Here is a 13,584-nt window from a genome sequence, read left to right as displayed (position 1 = left end):
CAGTCAAAAGCACCAGCCCACTGCTCCTAAATGTAGCTGAGCCCTATAATAAGCAGTGCAATAATTCAGGGCTGCAGACTTCAGTTTTTCAGCACACTGATGGAATACAAAGGTGTTTTTTCTTCTCCCTTCCCTAATCAAACTTTCAACTGGTGTTATTTTTATTTTTTTTTAAACCACACATACTTGTACCTTTGTAAAAACTTAGCTTTTGATGTCCCTTTAAATGTAAACAATTAACCTTAAAAAAACTAGTAGTGAAGATTGCCATTCAAAATAAAAATCTGAATTCTTTTCACATCATTTCAACCTCTATTAGATATGAAGCCTACCATTACTGTGGTGTCCCCTGAAAAATAATGACTGAATCTAGACTACCCTTTAGGGCACAATCAGTTACAACACAAGCATAAGAGATCAAAATCTGCCTATGAAGTAAAGGGGTCAGACAGCAATAGAATACCAACCTGGGTTACCATGAATTTGGTTATTCGTTCTGGGAGCCTACTTTTCTCACTGGACAAAATCATCTCTAGCATATCTCCATGCAGCTTTTCCATCACAACAAAGACCCGTTCTGGGGTTTCAAACATACATTCCAGGTTTACAATCCCAGGGTGGTGCAAATTCTAGAGAGAGGTTAACATGAAGAATGTGAATCTGAAACAACTGGCTATACACCTCATTGATACAAATACAGAAACAAAGTTATGAATTACAACGATTACAAAAGCAAATAAATTGAGTTATATAAGAAACAAAGGCCTAGGACAAATGGAAATATTTTAAGGTAGAAAGACTTAGCATATGAAGTGTTGGCAGGCTGACCATTGGAACTAACTGTTCTATTTAACTGAAATTATATCCGTAGACTGTCTACAAAATGAGCCACTTCAAATCGGACATGATTAGATAATACAGAGATAAAAAGAAAATATACGGACAGATGGGCAAGAAAAGTGGCTATCCAAAAATCACATGCATTTGTCTGCTTCTTGGGGCAGTCATCAGTAAGCCAAGGTACATGACACCGGGCCCAGTGACAGCAGTAAATAAACAGCAGCTAGCAAAAATATATTGATTTTGCTGACAATCAGGCTCCCTGTCCTTTCAGGGTGGCTTGGCACATTAATTACAAATCTATATTTTTTCTAGAACAATCAGCTCAAATGTATATTAAAAATGCATCTCCCTGTACCTGCAGAATGGCCACTTCATTGCGAAGCTGACTTTCCTGTTTTGTAGGGAACCTCATTTTATCAATTACTTTAATGGCCACATCTCTTCCAGTCTTCCTATGTTTTCCTGAAAGAAAAAAGTGACATCAGCTATCATCATATGGCTGAAACAATCATTCCTCTTTATAAAAAGTTACAGGGAAAAGGCACATTTTCCAGAAGTATAAGTGTTCAATACCTGCCTGACACAAGTATGACAAGTTCTAATCCTGAAATGCAGGCATTTTCTGTGCATGCTGCTTTGCTGTCTAGTCTACACATTGATAAATGGTACACTAAGTAAAATTCTCTCTTCTGCAGATGACTATACACCTTTAATCCCACATGAACCGACAAAATCCTGGCTCCCTCTTCTAGGTTGATGTTCATGGCAGGAGTGGCTACGAGGAAATAGTAAGAATCCTCTCTTGTGTTGCTCCAGAGCTCAGAAACAATACTTCTACAGTGTGCAGGAATCTACCATAAAGATGTACAGGCTTATTAGCTACAGGCTTATCCTTGAGGAAGAGCTGTATGCATGAAGGACGACACAGCATTCCCCAGGAGATATGACACCATCATCAGAAATACAGACTCGAGGTTAGGGGAAGCACGTAGGTGCTGGGGCTGCACCACTCAAATGGAATTTATACCAATTCAATGTGAAACAGCCTGCCTCGCCTTGCAGAGAAGGAATGTTTCAAGTGCTGGGTGTAGCTGTCTACCCAGTTTCACTCCCCACAACCCACTGTACCTACCAAGCTGTTTTCTATAACATTAAAATTAATCTCTCAATTAAGAGGCAACATTAATTAGATCAGACACAGAAAGACTAATAATCTAACAAATTAATATTAAATCAAGAATGAGTTTGTAACAAAACAAGAACATGGAAATATCTACTCAAAGGTGTTGAAATCTTTCAGAAAAGTATATAGAAAAATATACAACTGTAGTGAGAAAGACACAGAAAATGCTATATGCACTGTTAGACACATGCTACAAGGAGACCAAACTACTGTCATATAAAACAACCTAGCTAGACCTCACCTGTAATTCTGTATTCAGTATGGGTGGCCTTGACTTATTCAGGCTATAGTAAGTTCACGAAGTAATCAACATAACACCGTACCTGCCTTAAAAATTTACATCATAAATTATCAAAAGCATAAGCTAATTTCCACTGGACAAAATGAGGTCAATGTAATGAAGACCTGATTCAAGTTCCAACCGCCAGCAAGGCAATCAATCAGTGATTGCAGAACAAAATAATTAAGGCAGATTAAAAGGTCTATGAAAATGTGATGTAGCCTAGAATGACAAAGGAAAAAATTTTGCATGGATTTTAAAATGCCTATTTGCACTTTTTTTTGGTCATTCATTATCAATACCAAACAAATCCTTGGGTGACAGGAACCACAAAAATAAATCTAAAAATTATAGACCTCCACAGGGTTAAAAATATCTAATAAATACCAAGGAAGAGATCCTAGCTCTACTAGATAGTACATTATGCCAAAGTGCAAAAGAAATAACATCAGTAGTAGACTAACACAAAAACCAAAATATAAACATTAAACTTCAGACTATATAAGCAAGTGACCATTAGACTGACAGATATTTAGTAAAGGAGGAAAAACTAGAGTTGTACGGACACAAAAAAGGATTAATCTTAAAAATGCAGGTTCAAAACCATTTTAATACATAGGCCTTGAATTTGGGAGTGCTATCAAATCTTTATACCAATCAAACTTCCCCTCTATTCCTCAATATTTTTAAATCCTTTAATTCCTGTTTCTTCTAATTGTTTAGAGGGGATAAAAAGAAATAAAATTATGCACTGTGTTCTGCAAAAAAGAGATGCGGTCTCCATTCTAAGTAGTAAATGGAGTGCCTTAGTGAAACTCTCAAATCTATAAGTTTGTAACAATGAAAATGATGCCTTAAATTATTAATTGAACATTATTTTGAAAGAAGTAGAACCAAGTTTTTATTTCATTAAAAAAATAATAATTTTATATGAGGATATCTAAGGCAGCCTGTACTGTCAGCAATAAAGGAATACAGTAAAATCAACACAGTCAGTATGTAGCACTAAGATTATTGTTATAGGCTCCATCATTTTCTTGTATTTTTATTATCCTAAGATAACTTGTAAATGATGCAATTAAAGAATCTGGACAAATGTTCAGATTTTTTTCATCTGAACATTAAATGGATCAGCCACAGAATCAAGGAACAACTGTAGAAATCATCAAGGGAGTTATATACAAAGGACAGAATAACTCTGGGAGTAAGCCAGAAAGTGAATACAAATATAATTTAATTATCTGTATTTGTATTACAGTCATTCATCCCCTGGCCCATATTTTAAGAAACTCCTTTATGTATAATATTGCACTTTAGAGACTCAAAAAGGCAAGAAGTTTTTGGATTGTTTTAAGCAACCAGCCTGTTAATGTAAATCTTTATCACAAAAACTTGCAAAATAAGGAAAAAATTTTAAGCAGCACAGCTAATACACAAATGTAAAGTTGCAATGCTTCCTTGACAAAGGAGACAAAATGACAAGTGGAAAGAATGGTTGCTGCCTTTGAATCAATCATTAATTATTCATAATTCTTCTGGCTCCCTCCTTGCTGGGAGATGAAACTCTTTACTATTGGAAAAGAATGCATGAGATAAAAGAAATTCAGATCCCATTTTATTTTCCAAGATTTCTTCATGCTTTTAACATTGCAAACAAATTTAATGTTGCAGGATAATCATTTTATTTATAAAATAACAACAAAACTAAATCCAAATCCTAAAATGTAGACCTGTGATGAAAAAAAAATTATGCTTAATATCTCCCTGTGCCGCTGAAAGGACTGACAAATAGTCTCAGGTGCTATACATGCACCTATGCCATTAAAGAACGCAATTACAAAACCACACAATTTATTTCTCAGCTATTGTATGAAAGATAAGCACAGAAACAGGAGATACAGTGAAATGTATTATTCAAAAAGTATTGCAAGAAGGGTAAAGGAAACAAGGTGAAAATATTTTTTTTCCCTTCTGAGCACAGGAACTTCAGGTGCAACTTACTACAGTTTTCAGTTTTACAATTTACAGAAATACTGATATTTCAGACAGGCGCAACTAACTTGGCTGTCCCAATAAGTATAACTTTTTAAGTTGAATTTGCACACATTAGAAACCAAGGGCTTCAGCCCTATATGACATAGCTAGCTTAAAGTTAACATTTTACCTTTTAAAAAAATCAAAATGGAACCTGTCAAAACAAAGTACAAAATACAATACAGATTCCAAGCCAAAGTTGTAGTTTGTTCTTAAGTCTATCCAAATACTAAGTAAACCCCACCAAACATTTTTTTAAAGATAAAACATGAAGCTAATTTTAAAAAATGAGTTACATGGAACGCAGAGCTGTACTCTGAAGGTACTATATCTAAAGAGCAGATACATCTAAGCCAGGGCTGTCCAGTATGCAAGCTGTGGTTAAACCACAAAGTTAAACTGCAGCCCACAGGCTCTTGCCTAGAGCATTTGCCCCCTTCCTCCTCTGGCTTCAACTTCCTGTCCCCACCTCTACCTCTAGGACTGGTACAACATGGCTCATGGGGCCCCCAGAGCTTGTGGCTCTGGGAGACCCAGGGCTACAGCACAGTACAGTAAGAGGAAGAATGGGGTGCCAGCAGCATGCAACCTGGGGGAATCGCAGGCTCCAGATACAAAAGTTGGACAGCCCTAGTCTAAAACAGAAGATTCGTCAAGGTCATTTTTTTACATTAAAAACTATAGCAACAGAACTGTATGCCACCAAGACAACTTAGTTATGAGTAAACAGATACAAAATATTTAATTTTATAGAAAGGTATCTAAACAGATACACTGACCAACTATACTGCCAGCATGAGTAAATAAATAATGAGAATCTACAGTAACTTACCTCCATATACAATGCCAAACTGACCAGAACCCAGCACCTCATCAGCAAATATCTGGTACACAGAGCTGATATCCTATTGCATGAAATACATAAGCTATAAATATCAAGAGTAAATCAGGGAACAAACATCCATTCTAAGATTCATTGGTACTGGTTAAATTATGCTAAAATAACTTTATTAACAAATAGCTTAAAAAATTCAAACACTATGCTGAACAGTCAGAGCTCCACAAACTTCAGTGAGCCTATGATAATTTACACCAGCTGAGAATCTGCCCCTCTGAATTAAACAGAGTAAGACAGAGTTTAGAGAAAAAAAGAGAAAAGAAAGGATTATTTTGTTCTAATACCCATACCCAGTTTCCATCCAATTATTCTGAGAATTTATGGATCTCAACTCTCTCATTCCTCACATTCTTTTTCTGAAACTAACTCCATTTGTTCTTGGTTTTTAATAAAAGTCAGTCAAGCAAAAACAGTTAAAAACAGGCTGCTAACATTCATTATCCTTTACTAAAGTCTCTGTCTCTTAGTGAAGGAGCTTTATCAAGCCAGAGTATTTGGAGCACTACTCCAAAGCTTAAGAAAATTTTCCCTATTTTGTATGCCACATTTAAGAAAAGTCTGGATATATAACATTATTATTATTTACTTTATTTCTGTGACTCACCACATTCTCTTTGATCTGGCAATTTGAAACAGAGATGCTGAGAGATAACTCCTCTGCAATAAGAAGGAAAATATACTACCATAAGAGAATAGCACAAAAAGCTTTGTTAATGATTAAAAATCTTTGCAACTGAAATCCAGAAGCGTTGCCACAGTGAAAGAATGTATCCCAACATTCTGCAGGAACATCACGTTCAGATTCAAAAGTGAGTAGTCTCATGTTGATTTAGGTAAAATGGTCTTGGGTTGAATTTCTGCAACACATTTTTTGAAAAAGCAGTAAAATGCCAACACTGAGGAAAACAGGTAGAAAAAGTAGCACAATTTACACAGGCCCAGGAGCTGGGAACTGAAGCTGATTATGATCTGCTGACTGCTTCATTAAATCAAGTGACACTCAGATTTTCAGGTAGTGAGCTAGAAAAAACAGGGAAGCATGTAAAAGATAGTTTCTTAACCAAAGGAAATGCTAAGTAACTGCAGAGTCAAGAAAGGCATAGGTTTTTCTTTATTACATTCATCTATTCTAGAGCAAGCTATAGAAGATCCCCGTTTAGAAAATAATAGAAAAATCTCTCTCATGTTTGGCAGATAACATGTTAGGACACCATAAATCCCCTAGATTTAAGGAAGCCTCTAAAAGATGCAATGCGAAGCACTTTGCAAGTTTAAAAAAATATCAGACAATTGATAATTAAGAGTATACAGAATTTCTCCTCATCAGGCAACCAACTTAAGATATGGCAAGAATATAATCATATGATGCATAGGCAAAAAACCAAAAAAATAGTTCAAGAAAAACTGCCTTGCCCTTATACTCCAAAATGGAAGTCAAGCTTCCCAGACAAAACAAAGACCAAGTTGATCCATGCTGAACAAATTCATGGACAATATACACAAATAAATATGGTACTGTTATCATACCATATATCACTCAAAAATGGCCTTTGGGAACACAGTTCCACAGCCCAAAGAAGAAGCCTGCTGCTGCTTTTCTAACCATCCAGGTTCCCCTGAAAGCAAGGCTCTACTGAGCTAACATGGTAACTAAGGCCAGCTCGCTGGAATTAAGTTCCTCTTAACATTACAGCTGAAAACTGAAGAAATTGTGGTTCAATTTCACATATGCACACTGGTTGTTCTCTACTTGAGCTGGTTAGGCTTCAGTGTTCAATTTAGATCAAGAAACAGAAGCATTCAGGAGAAGAAAAATAAGATATACTCTTCCTGAACTTTGGAAAAAAGTAGATTAAGTGAAGAATAACGATTGTAGAATTCCCGTTACTAAGACTATTGAATAGCCAAATGCAAGAATGCCTGAACAGTACGCGCATCTACACAAGACATTTACTGCAGAGTACGCTAGCTCTGTAGTAAACATCTCGTGTCTACACGTGCAGTCCTTTTGGGCCACAGGAAACTAATTAACTCCACAGCAGGACAGTACTTGTAAATACAAGTACTATCCTGCTGCAGAGTTCCTTACTCTGCAGTACCATATGTGTAGACGCTAATGCAGCTAGCTGGGACACAAGGGTGCTTCAGTGGGGAGGCTGCCTGCTGGCTACTCCCACAATAGAGCACCGTCATGCCCCAGCCAGTTCTTTCACGCCACGCTAAGCTGGGTCAGAGCAGCCCTGGGCTGACAGCCTGACCCCCTGGGCTCCCTGCCAGCCAGGCTACTCAGACCCAGCTCAATGCGATGCAGTCCCAGGTGCACGTGTAAATGCATTATCCAGGAGTAATAAACTCCAGTGTGATATATGTTGGAGTTTATTGCTGCACGCTAACACCACATGTAGACATGCTTAGTAAGAAACTGGACTGGTCACCATGTAAGTGATGGTGACCCACCACAGAACCCTCCCAAAAACAAATTCTACAAACCATACAAAAAACAGACTGACCATTCTCTATTCAATACACATTTGAAGAGACACAAGAATTCTACTTCATGCCATCATTAATTTATACTCAAAATACTCTTCTCAAGAGCTACTTCTACTCATATAGTACCATACTGAATTCTCTCTCCCCTAACTCTTCTGCTTTAGGTCTCATCACACTCCTTAAAGAGAGTTCTGTCACTCCACATACATTGAGTCCTGGAGAATTCTCTCTGTAAAGACATGTCCTATGATCATCAATTAATAAAAGATGCAACTATAAGGCCCTTACTTATATAAAAAAAAATACTGGATCCATAATGCACATGTAAACAAAATAGTTTGCCTCCTAGACAATTAAGGATTTTACACCTGATGGATCAACAGCTGCATGTCTATATACAGCCATTATTTTTTTTTTAGTTTCTATAGCCAGATTAATGACTACTTTCACCAACAACTCATTTACTGACAGATTTTGAGAATATATCATCTTATCAAGAAAGATATATATTGTGTGTATATGTGCCCATGTGCATGAACACACAGACGCGCACACTTTTTTTTTTTTTAATATATGAAGTTTGGATACTATATATATTACTATATATATTTCAGGGGTTCTCAAACCTTGTAATACCATGACTCCAAGTGCTGGATGGCAACGGGGGATGGGGAGCTCATGCACAGCAGGTGCCAATGCACACCACTTTCCCACGCCGCCACGCATACCCCCTTGGAAGTTTGTGTCCCCCTTTTAAGTTGCTCGCAACCCCCCCCCCCCCGGGAGTTAGAACCCACAGTTTGAGAACCCCTGTATTACTTAATTGCTTTCCGGGGGGGGTTGTTGTTGTTATTGCTGTTGTTTTCGATACCAAAAAGAGACTCTGGTCTTTATTAGTATTTTAAAAGAATTAATTTTGAGAAGCTGGCTTATATAGAAAAGGCTGCTGGGAATAGTTTTTTAGTCCAAAAAAGCAATCCCCCAATTTAAATACCAATACAGGTCTTTGTTAAACCTCATGCTAATCCCTCATCATTATTTGTGTTTTCAGAATATGCCTTCCCTTCTTGATTAAAAGCTGATAGCTGAATGCTGCCGCGGACATCACTAACGGTGCAGAATAAGCAGGTATCTTTGTAGCTAGAGATTTAAAGAAGGAAGAGAAGGGAAGCACCAGCAACAAAGAACAGTGAAGGGGAAGCTCAGGAGAGGGGACATAAACCAGAGAAGGGGTAAGAACGAATATTTTTACCAAGCTGCTGCAAAGAGGCACTTGAAGAGACAGACTGGAATATCCGATTCAGAGCAGCAAGGACAGTGAATCTGATCCTCTGCTAGAGAAAGAAGGGGGCAGGGAAAAGAAGGGCGATGTCTTTCTTTTGCCCTTTTTAGTACCTGCAGCACAGCAGGAGTTTTTTCCACCACTGGAAACATTTACTTCCCACCATCAGCTCCCTTCCTTCTTCCAGCATACAGAATTTAAAGGGGCATTGTAAGATGTGAAAGGAATGATAAGAGAAGTCTACCAAAGAAGATCTGAATCCAATCAATTTAAATGAGTAATACCCTATTTTTTACTATTTATATTACAAATACTGTAGTCAAGGATCTGCATTACATTCATAAGCCACATGTGAATTGTATACTCCTACAATAAAGGTTCTCCCATATGCATTCATAATGAAAATATTACAGATTCTTGACTACCATTTAATGCTACAAAAGATGAAAAATTACCAGTTAAAATGATCAAATTCCATAAGTTCATAAAAAGAAAGGCCCCAATTCAGCAAACATGTGCTTAGCATTAATTATGTGCATAAGTGCCTTGAAATGAAGCCTATATCAATTACAGCTTGAGTATAGGAACAACAGTGCCTTGTCTGCCTGCTTACTGTGATCTTTTCCTTGTCCTGGTGCAGTGCAAACGCTAGCTTGAGGAGTGACTGGCATCAAGGCCTGACGAATGGCTTTCTCCCAGCCCTGAGCTACGTCAAGTCCAACTCCGGTGGCAGCAAGAACAGGACTGTGATGGCTGCTGCCAATGTTTTCGCCAACAAAGTACACCATGGTGTCAGTGATGATCTCAAAACAATGTGGGTTGCTGCCCTGCACCATGTTTGAGAAATCTCGAGGCTGAATCACCTGGAGAATTTCTGAAAGTGGAATCTCCTGAAGAAAAATATGAAGCATTAAGAAAAACAGAAAGTGTACATGTATCTATAACATACTGGTGCACAAAACTTTAAATAACAAGTTAAAAGCCATAACAAATTCACCACCTGAGTAACTGTAAGTGTCAAGCTCCATACTGCTACCAACTCCCCAACCTTCCCAAACTGTTCTGTACTTGGCCAGAAGGAATTCTAAGCTTGCTTCTGATCTTGTTTTATACACTTGGTATTTAACCAGGACTGCTATGAGCTTAAATAGAAGCACATTCCAGATCAGTAGCATGGGATCAGCTAACTGGGTTATCTTTTGCTTTCATACAAAGCAATATTGCTTTAAATTTGGTCCAGTGAATTCAGTGCAGAAAAATATATATAATGTAACAACATTTTTCCTTGAAGAACTTACAATCTAACTAAGATGACACAACAAGTAAACATGACAAGGAATGGTGAAAGGAGAGACAAGGGGAGCAATAATAAAGAATGTGGTTACGCAGGGTAGCTCATGAGCACAACTTCACAGGTCTGATTTCATTATTTTTTTTAATAAAACAAATCATTGCCACATTAGCAATCCCCGCTGTTCCTCTACCTTGCTATTATCAACTGGCAATTTCCAATAAGATGATGGTAGAAGTGGTCTTGGGGAAGAGATTTTAAGAAAGAAGTGGTTGTAAATTTCCAGACTAGTTAGGGGAGGGTTTTCCATGCTCATGTGAAGGTAGCAGCAAAGATGCTTGAAAAAACAGACAAGCAGGTGAACTAGGTTGGCATTGCAGGAGTAAGAGGGAACAACAAGATACAAGAGTAGAAAAGTGTGGCAGGCAGAATTGTGAAGGGTTTTAAAAGGTGAAGACAAAAAGGCCTGAACTTAAGTGATAGAAAACAGGGAGTAAGTGAAGGGTTTCAAAGAGGCGGTGCAGTGACAAGGTGGGAGCAACAGGCAAAGAAGATAACCTTAACACATGTGTGTTGAAAGTGGGGCAACATAAATGTCACAAATGTCCGAGAGGAGAAGATTGTATTGGTCAAGAAAAGGATGAGGAGGACCTGGATAAGAATTGTAGCTGTTTGCACAGGTGAAAAGGCTGAATCAAAGATCATATGGAGAAAGAAATTGCAAGATTTGGACAATTCTTAAAGGTGTAGGGGAAGAGAGAAAGAGAAATCCTTTGTTTATGTTTTAATTAGAGACATTTCAAGTACCTTACTACAAAACACACAACTATATTAATGCCATGCTAAACTTATTTTTAAGCCTCCATTATTAAAGGGCTACACAACATGGAACATGGTATAACTACAAAAATGACATTTGCTAATCTTGCTTAGAAGTTCCTCCCAACTTTATAACTGCAATTTTTTTTGCTCAGGAACTTTAAAATAAACATATGGGCATGAGAACTTCACAGTCAATATCTATGGTAGGAGAAAATCCTAGCCTTTAGCTAACTTCTTGCCTTTTTAAACTCTCCAAAGTATTGTTCAGATAAACTGTTCAGAGTATGACATTTTCTTAACAAGATTTTTAACAGTAAACAACAACTAAAACTGAGGGATAATCAAGGTAATTAAGTGTTAATTTTTGAGGTGCTAGTACTGACTCTTCTGATCTCTGACCTTTGACAACTCATTTAACTTTTCTGCCTCAGCTCTGATCTGTAAAACAGGAATAGTAAATTTTCATTAGTGTTGCAAACACTTTACAACCCAGTGTTTATAAAATATCCTGGAAAACCAGCATATACTGCTACTTACTTTATAATACTTTGTTCCAGATTCATTTTGAAATAGCGTGAGGCATTTGCTGTCCAGTCTCCAGTAATGTCTCTTTCGCTACAAGACACATAGCAGAATATCATAAGGCACAAATGCAATTGCTAAAATTTCAGTTTCCAGACATTTAAATTTTTACAGAAGCTTCACAGTACATACTGCCAATGGAAATCAAACAAGATGGCTGCTTCATTTGCTGGATGAAGTTGAGTAAGTTCATCCAGCAAATGAGTAGTAGAAAAGCCTACATGTCTATGGAATTATAATTCTTTAAGTTAACATATGCATACTGATCATTGTTAACTAATCTGTTTCACTGATCATAATTTTAACACGTCTGTATGCTGGAAATTGCTGGTTACAGTGGTGCCACTTGCACATAAATACAAAAATGTAACTGCTGAATAAAAAAGGAATGAAACAAGCAAATAACTTCATATACACAATTTATATTAGAAGAGTAGGATTTTCTTTAAGTATATTTAAAATATGTAGTTCAAATAATGCAATTTAGAAGCTTCTAGGGAATAGAAAACAAGACAAAAGCACAGCTGAATCACCAGAATAAGGGTTTTGGGAACTCTAGTCTCACCACTACAACTTTCTGGCTATTGTGTTCTTGTAAATAAATATAAAAAAAATATATCAAATGAAATTAAGTGAAATGAAAAGAAATGAAATAAGAACATCTCTACATTTTAAATAGAAAGAAAATTAATTTATTAAATTTAAACAAGTGATCTTTAAAATACATGAGGAAACTTGAATTACTGACCAGGTTGTCTCTGCTGGTATAGTGAACCATCCATCCTTCCTTTACCATTGTACTGCTCTTCCTTTTTGTATGCTTGATTGACTGTACAACCCTCATTAGTGGAATATTGTTGCTTGTTGATGGACTAAGTTAAAAAAGTATTTATGATTTAATTAAATAGTTAATATGTAAAAATATACCACTACTGAAATGTAATTCACCTGTGTTTAGGAAGAGACATCTTTTCTTATCTAAACATGCTATGTTTTGATAGGTAAAGGTCAACCTCTACATAAAAGGAATGCCACTACTATATACTTGTAATGAGCACCCGATGAATGAGAGGAGTTAGGGGTTCAAGTAGGCATCAAAAAGTTCCTACTAGCTTCCCCAGTGCAAATGTTATGGCACTTATAAGATGTAAACATGCATCTTATAATAAGATGTAAGATAAGGCACAATTGACTACAATGAAAATGATTAAAGAAATAAGGCTCTCTTATTAAGAGAAATATCAACTGAATGTTTTCCCCTATCTACCTTCATTAAAATTACAGTAGTGCCATTAATGCCCATATCAGAGCTGTCTAACTTCTAAACAGCTGAAGGCCACTTGCAACCCCAACCATGTACCATGCAGACCACATACCAGACCAAAAGAGCCCCTCTACTTTATGCTGCGGCAACACATGGAGGCCCAACATGCCTTGCCACACAGGCCCCTGATGCACCATGCAAGCTCCCAATGTCCTATGGTCCCAATGTGCAGATAAGCCACAGATATGCAGACCCCCAGTGCACGTGGACACAATACATAGTGCGATCCCACCAGGCAGGAAGCAACTTCCACTGTACTGCACCGATGCAGATGAGGCACAGGGTCCCCAAGTCAAAGCCCTCCAGCCACTCGCTCCCTCAGCCCAGTGGGCCATATCACTTTGCCCTACTCCCAGGGGGAGAGGCAGGCAGCTGAACCTGGAGGGGGGATGGATGGAAAGCCCACAGTCTCTGGTGACAGCCACAACAGAGCAAAGAGGGGGAGCAACATCTGGGCCAAGAGTCCAGGGACTACAGTTCATCCCTTGGGGTCTCCATGCAGACCACCAATTGGACAGCCCTGACCTATATTATTATTTTATTCCATGCTAT

General features: G+C 37.6%; 1 protein-coding gene across 3 annotated transcripts in view; it reads right to left on the bottom strand.

Moving 5' to 3' along the window:
* Positions 1–13,584, bottom strand: part of PRKD3 (protein kinase D3) — a 63,992-nt gene that overhangs the window by 9,193 nt on the left and 41,215 nt on the right. For 2 of the 3 annotated variants that reach the window (XM_014600040.3, XM_019500557.2), the window contains 8 exons: positions 12,457–12,580; positions 11,664–11,741; positions 11,526–11,564; positions 9,627–9,903; positions 5,843–5,895; positions 5,173–5,245; positions 1,199–1,305; positions 468–629 (listed from right to left, as the gene is read on the bottom strand). In XM_014600040.3, the coding sequence (XP_014455526.1) occupies positions 468–629; positions 1,199–1,305; positions 5,173–5,245; positions 5,843–5,895; positions 9,627–9,903; positions 11,526–11,564; positions 11,664–11,741; positions 12,457–12,580 (913 nt within the window). The remainder of the gene's footprint in view (positions 1–467; positions 630–1,198; positions 1,306–5,172; positions 5,246–5,842; positions 5,896–9,626; positions 9,904–11,525; positions 11,565–11,663; positions 11,742–12,456; positions 12,581–13,584) is intronic. The other variant, XM_006270015.4, reaches the window with a different exon arrangement.

Source organism: Alligator mississippiensis, chromosome 1, assembly GCF_030867095.1.
Source record: "Alligator mississippiensis isolate rAllMis1 chromosome 1, rAllMis1, whole genome shotgun sequence".
Taxonomy (NCBI): Eukaryota; Metazoa; Chordata; order Crocodylia; family Alligatoridae; genus Alligator; species Alligator mississippiensis.
The sequence above is the reverse complement of the archived record's forward strand: the minus strand, read 5'-3'. Positions and strand labels throughout refer to the sequence as shown.